This window comes from Hetaerina americana, unplaced genomic scaffold (assembly GCF_022747635.1).
Source record: "Hetaerina americana unplaced genomic scaffold, ioHetAmer1.1.p SCAF_4, whole genome shotgun sequence".
Taxonomy (NCBI): Eukaryota; Metazoa; Arthropoda; class Insecta; order Odonata; family Calopterygidae; genus Hetaerina; species Hetaerina americana.
In genome coordinates this window covers 54,619,264-54,640,303 of record NW_027286985.1, presented here as the reverse complement: position 1 = coordinate 54,640,303, position 21,040 = coordinate 54,619,264, and the positions used below count along the sequence as shown (strand labels likewise).

The window sequence follows — 21,040 nt, the reverse complement described above, 5'->3', positions numbered from 1 at the left end:
ATTTAAATGCACATTAGCGGATGACTCCGTTAAGAAGTTACTGTTGCGGCATCTCCCGCAGTTTCTTTGTAACGCGTCATGAATATTTAATTTAAAACATGTCAATAATTTATCACTGTATTCTACCTATTTATTTTTCCACATCGTGAAATTCTGCAAAGAACGATTTAGGTCTACAGCCATATTTCCAAATAATTCAGTCAATCTCATTTCGTTCCATATCATCACTTCAAGGATATTGGGTATTGTAAAGTCCCATGGCGCATCGTATAATATGGCATTTAATCAGGAAAATCATGACATGGTATCTACTCTTGTTGCCATTGCGCCACTTGACGGATTAAAACAAATTTCTGCTAGATATGATAAGCATGGATTAAAAGAAGACGCCTAAAAATACCATGTGAGGATGATTTTTCAAACAGTTGTAAATTAACTAATGTCACAGAAATATTTTCCGTACAAACATCACGAGTGCAAGTGAGCAAATGAGTGCAGTTTTTAAGTCTATCGCTGTAGGGTGGTGGTTTGGAAGCCTAGTAGGTAGAACTCTCAGCTACTGCTTGGAAGGCAATGCGTTCAAATCCGATTGATGGCACTGATACGCGCCCAGCTAATACAAAGCTGTGCCCAAGTCTCACATTCGTAGAAAAAAATGACTCCAATGCAACTTTTTACGAATCGCATCCTTATGTTGCTTCTTCTGATAGAACACCGTCTTCTTCATTCCTACTTTGAATACTACAATCCTCGGGCTTCTTCCCCTACTAAGTGCTCCAGCTACCTAAACAGCAAACCTTTTCCACTTGCTCAAGCATGGCTTACCCTAGTATGGAGATGATCTTTCCTAATTTGACTGCAAGTTACTTTAGTTTTCAATTTGTTCATCTTGATATTGTACTTTCCATTCTCTTCTCCTGTATTCATATAGGGTCTTCTTTCTGTTCGGACAGCTTTTATACGTCGTTCGCAAATTTCAGCTTAGTTATCCTTTCTCTTTAACTTTGTACACCATCTCTTACTTTTCCTTGAATCCGTTGATTTTCAACGTTATTATTATTAGACAATCTGCCAGTAAAGGTAGGTTTTGTATGGACACAGCTACCAAATAATATCTTGTCTCTCCTAATAAAACACAATCCAACATCCTACTCTACAACAGGCCCCTCTTCATCACCATATACTTCCTCACGTCATACCGTCCAAAATCTCTATACTATTGCTGTCCCTTCCTCGTTTACCTAACATTATCCCCTCTATCACAGTCTTCAACATCCCACTGCCCTTCGATATGCTTTTCATCCATTTTTTCTGCCTACTTATGATTTCTCCCAGCAATCCCCTTTCCTATCCCACTGTACCTAGTACTATCTTATTGGTTTTCCTTTCTTTCCACTTTCCACTACCATTCTCCATCCTTCTCCACAGCCACATTTCATATTTCCGTGGCGTACATAACTACGCTCCATATGAACGTTTTAACGAGCCTTTTCTTAACATCCTTACTCAGTGTCCCTGTCATCCATACCCTCCTTGTAAAAGCTTCATTGCCTAGAGAAATGATTCTCCAAAAGTCCCTACTTCTTCATTTCTTAGTGCAATTCTTCTCCAAACTTATGTCCCTACTACTTTGATCATTTTGGTCCAAAACTCTTCCGAGATACGTAAATCATTCCACCTGCTCTTTTTGTTAACCCTCCTCTCCATCAGAGCGTGTTTTAAGCTCCTGTTGTTGTATTTCATACCAATTATCTTTAGGGTATCCTATTCCCCACCATCTGTACGTACCCTTCTCGTATATGGGTCCATATTGTCAAAGACTTTCTCCAGATTAAGAAAAGCGATATTTGTCGATTTCAGTTAAGGATATTAATATGAAATTGTACGCCTGACCTATCCAACCAAATTTGGCGTGAGTGACCACATATGATCTCAAAACGCTGACAGCACAGTTAATTTTTGAGCACAAACTTAGTTAATAATCGTATAGATATAATATTTACGTCGCGTCACCCGAAAAACGATTTTTACTAGTTATCTCCACTATCACTTATCAACCATCTTCGCCTCGAAGACAGCGGCAGGTGACATGGTATTTTTCATTTCTAAGACAATACGACCTTCCTGATTTATATTTATGAACAAAGAACATCACCGGGTCGTGAAGGAAGTCACTTTCACATCACAAAGTAGGCATCTGAATTTAAGAGAAGCATTTAGAGTTCCCCATGCACTGATTTTTCAAACTTTTACCATGTAAAGGAATTTTTTATGACGTCACTCCTTGAAAATTTGGAAAGACTCAAAAATCTAACATTTCACTTTAGCTAATAGCAGTAGTAGTTGACACATCGTCGGCGTCGCATAGATACAGCAAGACGATGCAATAGCTTGATGATAAGCATTAAGGTGAATGATATTTCGATGAGATAAGGTGAAGAAGGAAAACAATCGATCGTTAATTGTTATTCCGCCGGTCAAATATATTAGAAAATGCAGCCGAGGAGGAGGAAAGGGGAGAGGCAAAGGTTATTCACGCGGATGACTCCGATATGAGATTTATTATCAGCTCCCCTAAGTAATAAAAACTATTGACAAACATATTATTGAATTTATCCGTCCCAGCATTATCTAAGGAATGCGGTGCACAAAAAGTTTTGACCTATTAGTCAAAATGGTCCAGTAAGGCTGACAAACTTCACCGATAGGCACCACGGAGAGATCATTAACTCGAACTGATATATTGGGGAATTGTACCAAGAGAAATAGGTGTCGGAGGATCATCTTCAGCCCCTGCTCCCCACAATTCCAGGCTACATTTGATCTACAAATCTCATTCTCTTTCTCGCCCTTTTAGCGATTACTTGACGATATCCTCTCTGGTAGGGCATACTTAAATAACCCATGCATATCAACATAGCGCCAATATCTTATTTTAGATTTCTATCTTCAGATATACACACAGGTTTTGTGAATTACCTCCACCACCAGCAACGCTCTTCCACCACCCAGCCAGGGTTTTCTCCACTCAGGGATGAATAAAAGACGAGGTTAGGGAAGATACCGACAAGAGGAAGAATACCAACTAATGAAGCAAAAAGGGGATCGAGATGGTGCGGGGGCTAACGTCCGGGCTTCCCACCTAGAGAGCCCGGGTTAAACTCCCGGCGGTGTTGTATATTTTTCAGAGTTATTTCGATCCCTACTTGAGGTGCTTTGTGGAGGGCACTTTGAGTGAGTACGCCGTCCATCGGATGGGACGTTAAGCTGCGGACCTCTTGGCGCCTTTCGTAAAGAGTAGGCTAATGCCGACGCCGGGTTTCTCTCTACCCTTCATCCTTTCCTGTCCATCCCCTATGGCGTAAATGACCTTAGCTGCCGGTCGCCCCCCCTAAATACTACTACTACTACTATGAAGCAAAATACTTTAATCCAAATAATAAAAGAGAAGATAAACAAAAGGTACATTATAAAATAGATAGGATCGAGTTAAGAAATTCAAAACTGGTCAAATACTTGAATGTTACACTGACATCAAACCTTCCATGGGGCGCACATTGCGGAATATACGGGAAAGCCGCAAAGAAGCTACGTTTCATCCAACGGAAATCTTCAGGAATTGGAAAAGTCTCCCAGAAATCACGCCAGATTTGTAAGCAAAATTACAACAAGAATAGAATCAGTGTGACGGAATCGTCGAATGAATTAGGTTGGGATCATCTTAATTCATGAAGAGAGCGGGCAAGATTTATATCATTAAAAGGTATCTGAGTTTTCTTGCGACACCGAGAGAATTATTAAGGCACTTGTATTGGTACGAGATTCGGCCACAGAGATAAGCTAAGAGAGAACAAGACACTGTCACCGTCAAACTCAAGAGCACGTTATCTTTCGAAAGATACGATTTGATAAAAAATCGAACTCCATCATCGGAATATATTCACTTAAGAAAAATCATTTAACAAAACCGTACATCATTGCATTATGTATCTAATCATGTATTCGTTCATGTGTACGAGTGTTTATACATATGAGATGACATACTTGTATGCTCAAACACATATATGAACTAATAGTTATATCGTATATGCTTTGTGCCCTAACACCCCACACGTCGGTGCGGCAGTGATTGTACATTAAGGGCATCACACATGACTACTAACTCATAATTTTACTCGTGATTATGACTACGCATACCTAATACCGACAGGAAATTTAATTTATTTTTCCGATCAAAATATGAATTAATCCGAAGAAAAGAATATAGTATTTTATTTTTCATTCATGAATCACCTCATCCCCTTGATGAAGCCTGTTGCCACCTATGCGAGGACCCGGATTAAGAAACCAGCCATTCTGGCTTCACTTAGCTTCCGGCATCATAGCGTAGCATCCGCTATTTCTCCCCACCGCAACATGCCTACCGTCAGTTGGCGATTACATGAGTGGATGGTTAACTAAAGTCCGGGTCGTGCGCGGTTTGCTTTTAACCACTTGAGCTTTTTTCTAAAATGTCCTAAATGATCGGCTTTTTTATGGAGGGCCTGTGATTTGCAGCTGGGATGCCGTACTTAAAATTTCAATTGCACTTCAACGGCTGATGCTCGTTTCCCACTACGCTTTCTCACTACCTAAAAGACCCATAAAGTCTCAATACGGCAATCAGCAAGCAATCGCAACATTAGAGAAGGCAGTAAAACCTATCGCACGTCACCCAAAGATACGCACCAAGCTCCAATTTGTGTTCGTATTTCTTATGACTCTAGGCTTCATCGACCTCGCTACAGTTCCTGGCGATCCTTCAATGCCCATGGTAATCAGCTGAGATGGCACGGAAGCAAAGATAAAATAGTATCACAGTCTCTAACACCCTTTAAGATTGAAGCGGAAGCGAGATTAATATGAATAAAAGCTATGCCATTTAATTAGCACATTAAAATCAGGTATTAATGACCCTTTTATGTATCGGAAGACAGTTCGACAATTCTAATGCCAAATGTGACATAAGTCTCATTAGGAAATATTAGTATTTGCATAAATTCCCATATTCATTGCCCGGTACAAGACAATCAAAAACATGTGTTAAGTATAGATATTCACGACTGGGTGTCTTTGAGTTGGTCTTATCTGTTTACGTACAGGGAATTTGTAAGTGGTGGCAGACTTGTGGTTTTTGTCGATTGACGCGCCAAGTTGCTCTGTGGAACGGCGAGAACTAACTTCTTTCACTCTTGGATCTCTCCGACTGACATGTCAGTTCAGCTCAGCGGCAGGGTCTCTTAGATTAGGGGAAAGAATTCATTTCAGAGAGTGCAGCATACGATGGTATGGATCATATAGTTGTAAAACTATTTCTAATCACAGATTGGCAACCAGCCAATTAAGCCACCCTCATGAACAGATATACTTGAAATTACCACTTGCTATTGTGACAAACTTTATAAGTGCACATTTTTTTCGACTTCAGAGAGTACATGCTGATTTATCAATTAAGTGAACCGTGCCAGAGTCAATTCGTATTTCTTTTTTAGGGAAAGGACGATAAGAGGATACGATGTGTGGCTGTTGGTCAGGATAGTGTGGGGAAAACCTGCCTTCTAATAACCTACGTGAAGCAAGAATATCCTAAAGAATGTACTTCTACGGTAAGTGCATTTAGAGTTACGTAAATAATTAGCATGTATTATACTCATATAAAAAAATAGCATTTTACGTGGGTGCTTTGAAGTGGGCTATGAACGCTGGTTATCTCTCATGAAATTAAATATCAACAAAAAAAAAGGCGGAAGGCTGTTTTTCCTTTGCCAGGCCACTCAGAAGACAGGATGCATTCTTATCGGAGGGAGCGTCGTCACTAAGCTTTCTATCAAAGTGGTGGGAAAAATGAGTGTGTTCACTGTAAAATATTACTTACTGTTAAATTGCATTTGCGAAGAGAGTAGCGTCCTTGGATTGCACATTAAAGATGGAAACTATTTACAATGAAATTAAATGTGCCGTGCATTATAACAAATTATAAATTATTAATTGTTAGGTATATCGTTGACGCATCCTGGGTTCCCTCTAATGCTGAACGTTTCCTCAGATAAATTGGCTGGCAAGTATAGGGCGTAATTTTGCAAAAAATTGTTTTTTTTTTCCTTGTTTAGTTATTTGAAAGTGTACAAAGAAGAGGGGAAAATATTTAGCCTCAGCAGCATTTTATGCTGTTCGTGCTTAATATCGAATACCGATGACTGTGTGAATAGTAAATATTTCCTACCTTAAAACATGGAAAATTACATTGCGCAGCGGTTTCGTGTTTCCCTAACCCATATAAGTGTATCTACTAGTTCATTATTTATTTGTCGCTGCCGTTACTACATCTGCTTCTATGGTTAATTTTCAAGAGCGGATTAAAATAAGGAAATATAGTAAACGTTCCGGTTTGTAGCAAGCCAAAACTAACGAAATAATTTATTTAACCATATGGCACCAATTGCTGCTAGCGTTACTCATTCACGGAGTAGAACAGTTTAAGACTATAATGCATCAATTAACGACTTTGGCCATTATATTAGAATTAATTAACTTATACTTTCAAGGAATTTTCCTTCGGAAGAGGCAGAGTATAAAAGCCTATTTTTTATTTTACCCAGAAAAATATTTAATTTCACTAATTCTTTCCGTACTGCACCATTCTATCATGGATATTTCACCCTGCCACACAAAGAGTCGTCCTGTCAGTCAGCCGCGAGTTATGAAGGTAGTCTATTCAGAAGGGAAACTAGGTTGTTTAGAATAGTAAAAGCGGGCCTTTACTATTACTGGGATTTTGTTTCGCTTGTGGCATTATAAGGAAAACGTTCCAAAATTGTCCGGCGGAATACTATAACCGTAACCGAGGAATGCAACGCGTGGCACGGATACTGCAAAGGATCGAACCTTAACATACCTTGTATTTCATTAGTCACAAGTCAAATTAATAACCTACCGCAATCAAATAATTCAGTAAGATTAGTAAATTTTCACAAGCTAGTAGATATATATCACAAGATAAGGGCGTGGGATGTTGGCATCATGAGGAATGGGAGATGCTAGTAGAGAGCTAGGGATTCACCCGAGGAATGACGTCGTGTTCCACAGTAATGTAGATTATATCGAAAAAATATGTTTGCAAGGAAATAATTTGGGTACAGGCCATCTTCATAAAGTGAAATTACCCTTACTACGGTGACGAAAGATTAACATTTTGCGCAATATGTTCTAAACATGGGTTGCTAAGAGTCTGAGAATCTGCAAAAGTCTCAGCTAATTAATTAGAGGTAGACATGCTGAAATTTCGTGTCTGCAGTGTTTTCTTGATACCAACACATGTGAATGCACAATAATTGCCTTACTTTTGCAACTAAACGCAAAGCGATCCCCCATGTTATCAATAGGCACTATGAATGAACTTAAAGCGCGTTTTATTGGAATTTCTTTAACACAATTGTGCCTTCATTAATTTGGAACTAGAAAAAGCACAGAAGCCTAAAATTCCAGATTCCAGATAGACCTTCGAAGCCATTACTCACACTGGAAAATCGTCGCAGGTTTTTTTCTCATTTTACGTCAGAGTAATATTTTTGCAGCCTATAACAAATCATACATTTACGAAACTGGATTTTCTTTCTCTCTGTTAAACAGAGGGTTGGGGATAGACATATGGGCACTTCCTGGGATGTGAGTGGAAGAGCGACTTCTGATGCGAGGGACATGAGTACTAACAATTACTACAATTAGAAAATGATACGAAAACGAAAGGCAATACACTTGTATGTTTTGAAGACCATCAATATTAAGGAGTATAACACAAAAGAAATTCTTGAGTTGACTCTTAGACCAAATGCCTAACGATAATAGTGAACAAATTGAAAAGATGATTATAGATGAAGGTAAACTGACTATATCCAGATGAGGACCCCACGAAAGATGAAGGCCATTATTGTAGCATAGAGCCACTGAAAAATGCACCGAGAGCAACAGGATATGAATAATAGCGCGGAAAGAAATTCAGTGTGGCAATAATATTTTTATACTAATTTTTACAATGGATATTCCTGTTTTTTTATGATGATGGATTACGTTAGGAGTTTGACTTTATTCATTTATCGCAGCAAAGTGTCGTTAAACTCTTTTTGAGGTGATCATAGTATATTGATCACATTGTTAATTGGTGCAATCACACATTGTTTTATCAACCGATGGGCAAGCTATTGCATAAGACACCAACTCATAAAGTGTTTCCACAATTACTTTTACGCCTGATAGTGAGTTTTATGTACGAGATGAATGTATGTCGTATATCTGAACAAAGCCTCACTGGATGAATTTTTGTGAAAACGATGAAATAGTTGGGATTTAATTTTATTAGTTTAATAGGCATAATTTTAATATAATACGATAATAAAAATTAATATGTTTAAAATTATGATATTGAACCTGATTTGGACTATCTTAATTAGAATATGATTTTTTAATAAAAATTTGATATGCTCACTTTCATTGAAGGTTGTGGATGTATACAGCACGGAACACAATGTAAACGGGAAAACCTATACAGTGGAGCTCCTGGATACGTCAGGTAATTATTATATTTTTATAAATATATACATATTTATGTTTATATATAGATTTTATATTTTAATATGTTTTTAATAATTATTATACATAATTATTGAAAATACATAATTTCCTTCGATTCTCTGTAATGCCTTAGATTAAAAGCCGTTTATCTTTCGTAGGTCTGGAAGAGTATGATAGCATTCGTCCATTAGGTTACCCAGACGCCGACGTATTCTTGGTTTGCTACAGCATCGGCTCTCTCGCTTCTCTTGAACACGTCACCAAAAAGGTAAAATATCTCTATTATTATTAATTTTGAAATAATGCCATAATTTAAATATTTCTTTAATTTATAGCTTAAGGTTGGTGCAAACATTTAAATTTATCATCACTATAGGCCCTTTGCTTCTAAAGCAGTTTAGGAAACCCTCCGTCACTTTCCTTTCCACTGCTACCTTTACCCGCCAATCAACCTCTTCCCCCCAAAGAAGCGCATTGCCTTCCTCAGGTAATCCAGGTACTTGATGCTTCCTTCATTCCTTCAAAATTTTCCTCCATTAAGCTCCCTGAAAAACCGTCTCCTCATAGCACATTACCATTCCAATCCACTTTTCTCTTCCGTTTTGTCCCAAAAAATTCCCTTTCCTTGATATTTTTATCCAATTTCTTATCCAGCTAAAAATATTAAGAGGTTAGCTAATTTAACTACACAAAAAGACAAAGCATTTTTATATATTAGGCATCATCTCGCCTTTCTCTCTTTTTTATCTTGAAGTACTAGATAGCATTTAGGTATTGTTTACATAAAACATCCTAAATCATCCTTATTACTTTCCTTGATTTCCACAGCAATGAATATACGAGAGTAAGGTGAAAAACTCTCGGCTTGACAATGAAAGACTTCGATTTTCAACTAAAAATGATTTCATTTTTCTACACAATCTCCCTTGACTTCAACACACTTGGTCCGGCGTTTCTCTAACATCAGTATTCCTTCCCGGAAGTAGGAGTCTGGAAGGCTGTGAAAATATCCATCTACGGTCCTCTCAACTTCTTCATTGGACGCAAAGCGTTTCCCATAAACAAATTTCTTCAAGTTTAGGAATCGATGGAAGTCTGAGGATGCTAAATCAGGAGAATAGGGGGATCGCCGAGCAAATCGTGCCCCAAATCCCGTAGTTTTCCCATCGCCAACGCACCTTTGTGAGCAGATGACAGAAGGTTGTCTTGGTGAAAGATAATTTTTTTTCTTCTTCAAGCCAGGTCTCTTCTCGCAAATTTTGGCATCCAGCTGGTCCAGAAAGATGGAGTAATTTTAGCCTGCAATTTTTCTGCCTTTTTTAAGGCAAACAATTAACAGGACCCCTATCGCCATGACACTGGCCTTAACCTACCTGGCAGATGCGATCGACTTGGCTTTCTTTTGCGCTGAACCGCCGCCTTCCACCCACTGCTTCGGCTGCTGTTTCGTTTCTGGCCTGTTGTGGTGGACCAAGGTCTCATCATGGTGACAAATCGCCGTACAAAATCGGTCGGTTCCATCTTGGATCGGTCCAAACATTGCTGCGAAAATCATTTGCGCATTTACTTTTGATCGGCATTCAGCAAATTATGGCAACCACCTTACGCGGAGCTTTCGCATTCTTAATTCTTTGTGCAATATGTTTCGCACCCTTTCTTCCGATATCCCCACGGCCTCAGCTATCTCACTCACCTGCACTCGCCTATCGTCCAACACGGTATCGTGCACCTTTCCAATGTTTCCGGTGTGGTTGCGGTTTTTGGCCGTGCTTCACGTGGGTCATTTTCAGGGATGTGCGACCAAGTTTAAATTCAGCTACCCACTTTTTGACGGTAGATATTGAAGGAACTGAGTCCCCGTACACTTATGTCAACTTTGGATGAATTTCCTTAGGGGTTAATCCATCCAAAACGAAGGATTTTTTGCCCGCACGAAATTTAAGTTTTTCCATTTCAACGAAAGACGTCAACTACAGCAATACGTGTAAACAAACTACTTCAGAGAACAAGTTGAAACTTGTCTTACGAACTAATAACACTTGCTCCCATGCAATAATCATTAAGTTTTGCTGATTGGAACGCCATCTATTGGTCAGGCCGAGAACGTTTCACCTCATCCTCTTAAAATGCATACAATGCCACTAAACATTTAGAAAAAAGGAAACCGATCGTCGATCGTTCGACAAAACTTTCAATATTGCTTGAAGTCATTATCAACACATAAGCTTAAGATTGCAATATATAATATAATTACGGGTGGAGTTCTAGCACCCCCCACCACACGCCCTTGCGGCGGTCGCGGGGTGTTAAGTAGATGTAGATGTGAGAATGAATATATACTACCTTGATCAAAAAGTTCCCGGAATAACCACCGTGTGGCGCTCCCATCGTTCCGATTTGAGTTCTGTTTTTTTTGTTAAATTGGTACATCTGTTGTTGATATTCCCTTTAAATCTTAGTGTCATAACTTGACATTTGCAAAAGTTACGTAGCCAAGAGTACATCTATCTCTGTGTGTGTTGGCGATTTTTTACAATTGCAGAAATGGATTTAAATTTGCAACAACGAACTTGTATTAAATTTTGCGTAAAAAACGGATTTAGTGGCGCACGGACGTTGGAAATGTTGGAAAAGTGTTTCGGCAACGATTCTCTAAAAAAAACGGTCGTTTACCAGTGGCACGAGCGGTTCAGAAGTGGTCGTGAGTCAATCGAAGATGATGAACGCAGTGGCAGACCATCGAAAGTCGGTGAAAAAATTGATAAAGTAAAAGAAATGTTGGTCAATAACCGCAAATTAACCATCAGAGAAATAGCGGAGGACTTGAACATTGCCTATGGATCCGCCCAAGACATTGTGGTTAATGATTTGGGTTTCCGTCGTGTAGCAGCAAAGTTGGTGCCAAAAGACCTCAATTTCATGCAAAAAAGAGACCGTGTTGACGTCGCAAAAGACATGATTTGCGAGGCTGAATCCGATCCCACATTCATCAAAAGGATCATTACTGGAGACGAGACGTGGGTTTATGAGTACGACACGCAATCCAGACATCAGGCAAGTGAATGGCGTTCACCAAATGAGCCGAGACCAAAAAAACCACGTCGTTTTCAGTCAAAAAAGAAGGCAATGCTGACGGTTTTCATGGATTACAACGGTGTAGTGCACCATGAATTTTTGCCAGAAGGCCAGACAGTAAACAAAGAGTATTATTTGGGCGTTATGAGACGTTTGCGTGAAGCAATTCGCCGAAAGAGACCAGAAATGTGGGCAGAAAACTCGTGGATTTTGCACCAATGATAACGCACCGTCGCACAGTGCTATCATTATTCGTAATTTTTTGACGAAAAATGCAACAAATACCATCCAACAGCCACCGAATTCACCTGATTTGGCTCCCTGTGACTTCTTTCTGTTCAATCGAGTTAAAAAACCATTACGGGGAACGCGTTTTAGCAGCCGAGAGGAAGTAATGGAAAAATCGCAGGAAGCACTGATGGACATACCGAAAACCGAATATAAAAAATGTTTCGAGGATTGGATCAAGCGCTGGCATAAGTGTGTTGCAGTCGATGGGGATTACTTTGAAGGGGACAATATAGATTTAGATGAATAAACTTGTATTTTTAATTTTCTGAATAAATTCCGGGAAATTTTTGATCAAGGTAGTATGTATGTATATGTACATATATGATATGATATATACCATATATATGTGTGTAAGTGAATATATATATATATATATATGCATTGTTCTTAAGAAAGTAATGCGTATGATTTTATTGTGACGCGACTTCTCATCGTAGCGCGGTGTACCCAGTCGGAAAATGTGGTGGGGGGGGTCTGCCCTTCCAAAGCAGTTGGTTGCCAGATTGCTCCGAGCAGTCAGAGTGGAAGGATGTGCCTCCGCGTGAAGTGTTTTTCAACTTTGTAACACGGCGCGATGGAGCGTTCGCTTGAACAGCGATATGCCATCAAGTTTCGCGTGCAGCTTGGAAAGATTGCAACCGAAACATTCCAGATGCTTCAAGCGGCCTTCAAGGACGGTTGCATTTCAAGGTCAGAGTCCAGGAGTTGGCAAAAGGCGTTCAAGAAGGCCCGGGAGGAGGTCGCCAACGAAACCCGTTCTGAACGCCCAGCAACGGCCAGAACCGACGAAGACGTGACTCGTGTGCGCGAAGTTTTGCGTTCCGACCGTCGATTGTGCATTCAGCAAATTGCTGACACCCTACAAAGTCCAAATTTGCAGCATATGTGAAAGTGACCAAGGATCTGGAAATGCGCTAGGTCTGCGCGAAGCTTGTACCGAAAGTATTGACGGAAAACCAGAGAGAACTTCGAGTTTCGCGCTGTCAAGAATTGTTTGACTTGATTCAAAATGAGCCGGACTATCTTAAATCTGTCCTAACTGGGCAGGAATCCTGGACGCTGAAGTAGGACCTAGAATCGAAAGGGCACAGCAGCGAGGGACACACGAGTCATCCCCACGCCCCAAGAAAGCGCGAATGAGCAAGTCTCGCATCAAAACGATGCTCATTGTCTTCTTTGACGTCCGAGGATTCGTCCATTTTGAGTTTATACCACAGGGAGAAACTGCCCCCAGCCACACGTCCTTCATTGTTACCAACGTCTTGGCAAGAAGCACTACCCGGTGGTCCCCCAGCCCCCTTACAGTCCCAACTTGGCTCTGAGCGACTTTTTTTTGTTTCCCCGACTGAATAGAGAGAGAAAAGGAAAGCATCCAAAAGCATGTTACAACATTCCTGAGAGGCATTCCCGTCGAGGAGTTTTAGGGTGACTTCCAGGCATGGCCGACACGCCTCCGCAAGTACGGTCAATAAATCTATTTTTCCTAGAGAATGCGCATTACTTTTATAGTAGAACCTGCATATATAATATATATATATATATATATATATATATATATATATATATATATATATATATATATATATATACATATATATGTATATATATAGATACATATATATACACATATATATATACATATATATACATATATATATATACATATATACATACATACATACATATATATATACATATATAATACACGGTATTATATATGTATTCGGCACTATTCGGCACTTCTGTGTTACGTCTATGAAAGCATATACTGTATATACATATATATATACATATATACATACATATATATATATATATTCACACACACATATATATATGCATATGTATATATGTATTTATTTATATATATAATAAGGTGTATGTTTGACTCATCGCTAATGCTTCCTTCTCCGTCAGTGGGTTCCAGAAGTTAGAATGCATAATCCCAGAGTTCCCGTCATTCTGGTGGGCACCAAATCCGACCTCAGGGAAGAGATTGAGAGCGAAGATGACACGGAGTTGGTCGAAGAGAAAGAGGCTGCCAAAATTGTCAATGCACTCAACCTGTACACCCACGTGGAATGCTCTGCTCTGTCGCTGGTAAGGCTAATCCATCCTTAACCATTTCGTTTCCCTGCCGAGATGATGTGATTTTGTTTGATTTATCAAAAGTAGAATATATACAATCAGCCATTTCTTTATGTTCCACAGAATGGTGTCAATGAGTTGTTTGATGTCGTCATCAAAGCAGCACTGGAGACGAAGAATGGTTGTAAAAAAGGTCGTAATAAATGTTCACTATTCTGAAAAATAAGGATTAAGGAATTAAGCTGCCGTTTGCCTTTCATCTGGTGTAATGTTACTCGTACAAATACGCTTTGTAAATATTGTCTACGATTAGAAAATAAGCGACTATTAATACTTGAAATGATTAACGTCAATTCGCCTCTGTAATAAGAGAGGACACTGTATATAATATAGCAACTTCTTGTTGTTTATTTGTGAATAATACGTAACTTAATAAAATTGTTACTACAATCACAAAATATAATGAATTGCTAAGTACCGTTAAGAGGACAAGCCATTATTGAAAAAAAATCGTGGGCATGACATCTACCGTCCCTTAAAATACATGCGGCATGGTTTTATAACATTTACTTATATGGAGTAAATTGAAGTTTTCCGTTACTTAAATGAAACTTAAGTAATATAAGTATTCATGGCAAAATGGAAGGATTGGGTAAACGGGAGTGAGCTTCATGAATTGACCTTAAATCAAGTTTTATTACATTTCTCTCTCCGAAAAGGGAACCATGTGAAGGGTTTTCATACACGACAGTTATCTGTCATCTCAATAATGATAAATGCTTTTTAATCCATACTTAGGATAAAAGGATATGAGTGTCAGAAAAAGTCATCTAAAGTGAAAAAGAATAGTGAATGATCCTGTTTGTATCGCGCGAAACGTTGTTCGCGTGTTTTTTCTAGGGATGAGAGAGTTGATAATATAAAGGTAAGTCTATCGAAATATAAACTATATTTCAACGTGCATGCACTGGGTGAAGTCAATGGAGAAACATTCAATGAATGAAATTAGTCCAAGTTGGTTCCACATCAATTCATCACTATTATTAGAGGGATGCTCGGAGGGGATGGGGGCGAAGTCAAGAATATTATCCTTTGCAAATATCTTGCTCCTCTTTAATCCAAATTGAATGTCAGTTCTATTGCCAACATCACAGGGAAATACCTGTAGTTTAGACGGGGATAGAAGTCACATTTATACATTACATGCATTTAATGTATTTTATGAAAGTTCATTAAGTAGCGTGGTAATACCTTCTTAAACATATTATCAATACGCTCAAATAATAGGTATACCTAATAGTTCACAGTTACTGGAACTTCATTAATAGCTTAAAGCAAGGGATAGTTTTGAAATAAATTATGGTTAACTTGAACGTGATATCACAGTCGTATACAGTCATATCAAACGGCCAGTTATCATCAACAGAAAATGGAACAGTATGATGATTGAAGCAGTTTTCCCGTCGAAAGGAACGGTCATAATGCTAAGTTTATTCTATTAAAAGCGTGGCCTCTGCACTTGCTGGAAACACTTCCCAGCTGATTAATATTAATATTTGCTGGAAATTGCACGTGTTTTCTATTTCGGGTAGAAGGCAAAGGCTCTTAGGCTTTGCCTTACAAACATGGAGAGAAATGAAAAGTGTCAGCAACTATCTCCCAAAATAATTGCAAGCTACTCTTGTATTTTTGTTCGGCGCAAAACAGCAGTTTTGCGTAGCCTAAACGTTTTAAATAAGGAATTAAGATTAAAAAACCCCTTCTTTTCAGTGGATATATATCTATTTAATAAAGAATGCAAAGCAATTAGGCAAAGGTTAGTCATTAGTGATTTTTCGCGGTCAGAGATCGACATACACATGATTCAGGATTAGGGGATAGTATTAGGGCTAGGAGGGTATTAATGGTTAGTGAAGGATATGCAGAAGTTAATCACGTCCCGCCTTAAATAGGAAATAAAAAAATTAGAAAGATACAGGACTTCAAGATATATTCTGAGAATTTGAGAACTAATGCAACTGTCGCTAAATCAGAGCAACCCTGAAATTTAATATTTTGAGAGGTTATCACCAAGTCAGAGAGAAAAAAAATAGCTAACAAAAGATTGAGACCTTACGAATCGATTCAACAACCTTACAACGCAATATTTGCGATCATACAAACAAGTAAAAATAGGAACGCTAAGTTTAGCGTTGCCCCAATCAACACGTGTATGGCACGCGATGTATTTTTTATCGTTCACCCTCTTTGATCAAAATTAATAATGTGCTTCATTAACTATTTCATATACTCGCAAATTCTTACCTATTTCATTCCTACACAATAAAGTTGTCTCATGCCCTAACCCCTCCAGCAACCAGCCGAAGGGCCGGCTCGAGAGACCTGGTGCAGATGCAGTCGTCGGCCCATCCCTTATGAAAGGCGATCGGTCTTTTTCAGTTCATTCGTCGGATGGCATCGCACATCCGAGTTTTTCTTCACGACACACTTATTAAGACATAGCGGTTCCACTGAAACAACCACCAGCCAACTCCCCGATGGTCGAACCTGGGCCACATTCATGGCGAGTCAGCACGCTATCCGACGAACTATCGCCCTGGGGCTGCTCCGCAGACTGCGCATTCTCCGTCACCCCTGCGCCCTCTTCCCTCCCCCCCCTTGACCGAGTCTCTAGTTGGGAGAGGGGATTTCTGGTTTCCGAGGGGGTTGAAGAGGGACTACCCGCTAGGAAATAATTCGTGAGCCGAGGGGAGATAGGTGGGGCGGTTCCTCACCCTAGTAGGTGGGCCTTAAAAAAAATGAATTCATTGATTATTCCGCAAATGGTTACGGTCGGTGAACTCGGGGAGGATGTGGCGGCGAGGAAGAAGGGGGTTTCCAGTTCAGTTGGTTAAGTGGGAAATCCCAGGGTGAGGTGATGGATATAACCACAGAGGGTAAGGTTTTTCGGGAAAAGGGGAGCGAATGCGCGAGGTTTTGCCGCGAAAGAAGAGAGGGAGTGAAGTTTTTAAAAAAATTTCATGTACACTTACTCTTGCCATGGAAGATGTAAGGAAGTAAGATATGGACTACATTTTACCGTGGCAGAAAGTTAAAAAGTCATTTCGAGTGTCTTCAAACAGATCGTTAGTTTCATACATAGGCAGAGCTCACCTAATAATAAGCCATATGCTGTATGAAACTCAAACATGGGGTTATACGTACGAGGCATTCAGGGGATGCCTCTATACGGAATTTTATAGAGGCATCACCAATATTATAACCAATTCATCCGCCGAAAGTTCTACTCACTTGACCTCCGAAATCAAATAAAGTTGAAATTCATTCGTAGGTAGGTATTTATGCGAGCCCCAATGTATTACTAATGAAGTGCCGCATTAAATACAGGAAGCTGAAGAGTAAAAAGAAGAGCATACGTTAGGCAACAATATCGAAGAAATCCATACCGAGGACACCATTCCAGCAGGGAAAGAATTGCTATAAATAACTGTAGCAACAGGGTACCGGTGCTATAAGAAAAGCATCAAGGTATTAATGTATTCTAGCAATAATGGAGGGCAGTAATAATGAAATAAAGAAATGGCGAGGAATGAAAAAGGCCACAGCTATTCGAGTAGGTAGTTAATGAGGAGTGTCATAACGATAACGTAAATGCGTACAAGAGTACTGGAAGAAGATATTTCGGGTGATAAGGAAAAAGGAGATTACACTCTCAAGGGTAAATCTGGCGCTAATGAAGAACGTGCGGGCAAGCAAGGCACCAAGAAGAGAAAAAAAACCATTGTAAATCAAGCAATCGAAATTAAAACTTTTATACATATTATCTATCAACTGATCTCTGACACACACGAAGTAAGAGGATGGCTGTGGACTTCCATATTAGGGTCACAGTCCTAAAACAAAAAAAAGTGACGCTCATTTAATATTTAGTGGAAATCAAGATGCCATTAAACAAATTAATGAAGCGAACGAACGAGCGAATAAACAAACAGCCACAAAATAAGCAAACGCATAATAAGCGATCTCTGGTATGGAACCAGATCATTTCGGGGATGAGATAAGATCGGAAACCGAAGTAAGTGTGATAACATTCAACGAACGCAAAGAGATGACGCGCACTACCCACTGAAGTTCGAGTAGCAGAGATATTGCTAATCAGGTTATGCATGTTGCCGAAACAAAGGAAAGAAGAAGCAAAGAAGCGTGCTAGGGGGATTTGAGAGTAAGTTGAAAAACGATTTCACCGTGACACGTCACCAACGGTTGCATGAATAATATTTGAAAGGGACTTATATTCCATCCCTTACAAAAATTCTGTTAGTATTTGATGAGGTCATATCACAGTGAAAGCGGCGCCGTCATCGACATAAATGGATAAGCATGAAGTATTAATCTACGATTACATTGATTGTAAGATCTCAAACATAGAGGATATAATAGAGTATCTCTAGGCTATACGTGATTTTTATCACCCAATTTTATACTAAGGTAGAACATGAGATAGACTATCACAAAGAGATACCCAAATTCCCGTTTAGCACTATCTCTACTGAAACGAAAACCTTATGCGTCCAACAATACGTCTTGAGGGATTTTTTTTGCGTCAGTGCTCCTGATTATCTCGGCTGAAGCTATCTATCTGTTTCTGATAAAACAAAATAACAGTAAACATTCGCGGAAAATTAAAACGGGATGACGATGGAAGATATAATTGTGATTCTGCTCAAGATAGATTATAATTTGGCTAAAATAAATTTCGAATAAACTCAGTGACCACTACGCTTCAAACGTAAATTCCCCTTTATACTAGATTCACAATATTGCAGGTATAAATGCAAATAAAAAATAATCAAGTCCTGACTTGTTGGCAGTAATATCTGAAAATTCATTATCGAATTAGTCACCCACGAGTCAATTTTTCATAGTGTAAAATGATATTTTTCATGCGATCGATAAGGTTATAATATTTTGGTTCTACCACCACACTTGATCCTCCTTACACTTCCCCTTTTGTTTAACCAGGACAATTAATTACCTCCTGGCATTACCAATTGCATCTATTTGTTCACCGCTCCATTACTAGAAGTGCGAGTGGCAACTGATCAAAATCCGACACATTACAAACCAACGCACAGGAGTTAAGTTAAAGTTAAGGATTCTTGAAGTTCTCCGTCCGGTGATGCAGTCTTCTCTCATCATTCCTTGAATTCAACCCGTCTCAAAATACGCATCCGGAAAAAATGAAGGCAACATAATATGCATCAAGCGAATCCACCAGCACTTTTATCTTGAGGATTAATTAAATTAAGAAATTTGCAAACAGTAAGAGGCGCCGAAGAAGACGGTCTGTGGACTAGAGTGACGACCTCATCGAATGGGGAATATTTTCAAAGTGACGGAAAATTATTGCAAAAATTACTACGAGTATCATTCCTTACTTTTTTTATCTTTCAATATAAAAATAATTATTTTAGCAAGATACATTGAGGAGTGCAAGCGGAACATCGCTCGAACTAAGCTCCTTTCCCTCATCCCACGAGTAATTGATATCATTAGTTTCACTTCAATCTCCGAGTAAAGCAAATGATGACTATACATATCATGTGAAAATTGGTTTCAGTAATAAATTGTTTTATTGTGAGCATACAACATGTATTTTACCCAATACCCGATATTCGAAGAGTTTAAAACAAAATATGATGCTGATGAGTACAATTGGAACATTTCATGTGACCATCAACAATTTTCTTAAAACTCTAAAAGCAGAACGCATGATGCATGCATGAACGCATGATGTAAAAACGACCGCTGGAACCGCAGGTAGAATCTAATTGACTTACTAACCCGACCACTACGTATATATGAGATCCACAGGCATATTGTAAAGTTTTACGCCATTTGTCGATGATTCATAAAAATAAATGGTTATTTATTTATTTTAGTAACCTGCAGGCCGCCACCAGGGTCTGTGGCAGGGGGTGGGTACACATCAGACTTATTTTTGACCTGAATATGACCCCACCGTGGTCGGAAAATGTTATTCTGATCCCTTGTTGTCCGTGGGAAAGATGACATCTTAAATATTCCTCTTTTGTTCTACACTTAAACTTTCTAATTGTATCGACACGATCTCTCCTACCATAATACGATGGGGATAATAATACATTTTCAACATCACTGCTAAGGAGACATCCTTCCAATTTATGCAAGAGATATGATCTGTAATAACATTCGCTCCGTGAGTGATTCCCAGCCTAGCTGCTCCAATATTTTGGGTACACTGCTAAGTTTATCATAGTAATGTTTTACAAATCTAGCTCCTCTACGCTGCACGCGATCCAATTCGGCAATTAATTTAACTTCGTGAGGATCCCATTTATTTGTAGCATATTCTAAATGAGGCCTAACCAACGACAGATAACATCTTTCTTTGACCGTTTCATGAATCGGAAGGTTGTTTCTTTAGCAGTGAGGTTGAAAATTCATAACTACCCCCATCGTACTACGGTAGGAGAAATCACGACAGAAAATTTAGAAAGATTAAGTCTAGAACAGACAGATTTAAAATGCCATTTTTTCCACGAACGATCAGGGATCAGAATAATATTTTCCGGCCGCGGTAGGGTCATATTCGCGTTAAAATTAGTTTAGTGTGCATTTACCCCCTGCCAAACACCACAGCGGTGGCTTGAAGGGCATTAGAATAACTAGCTAAAATATAACAGTTTCAGGTTTAACTTTGTGGAATTCCTTTATTATGAGGGTAAAAAGAAACTTAACATTTCCACCAAAAAGATTTTAATATTTCACGATCATGGTTTAGATGCTGCGCATCATCATCAAATATAAAAACAGAGGTGAAACGAGAAAAATAATTAGACAGTGCTTGATTTTTTGTGCAAACTAAACCGATAGCTGAGAGTACCTGAAGTTTGCAGGCAGGGTTAAATGTTTTAAATAAATATCTATAAGTTGATGG

At 39.0% G+C, this 21,040-nt stretch overlaps 2 protein-coding genes across 5 annotated transcripts in view; one reads left to right on the top strand and one right to left on the bottom strand.

Moving 5' to 3' along the window:
* The window catches only part of LOC139692408 (scoloptoxin SSD14), a 96,367-nt gene that overhangs the window by 48,223 nt on the left and 27,104 nt on the right, over positions 1-21,040 (bottom strand). The gene's annotated exons all lie outside the window — the stretch shown is intronic.
* On the top strand, positions 4,757-14,422 carry LOC139692391 (cdc42 homolog). The gene is made up of 6 exons (XM_071590555.1): positions 4,757-4,813; positions 5,532-5,645; positions 8,533-8,605; positions 8,766-8,875; positions 13,891-14,073; positions 14,185-14,422. Exons 1-6 carry the CDS (start codon positions 4,757-4,759, stop codon positions 14,278-14,280), a joined length of 633 nt encoding a protein of 210 aa, XP_071446656.1. The 3' UTR covers positions 14,281-14,422.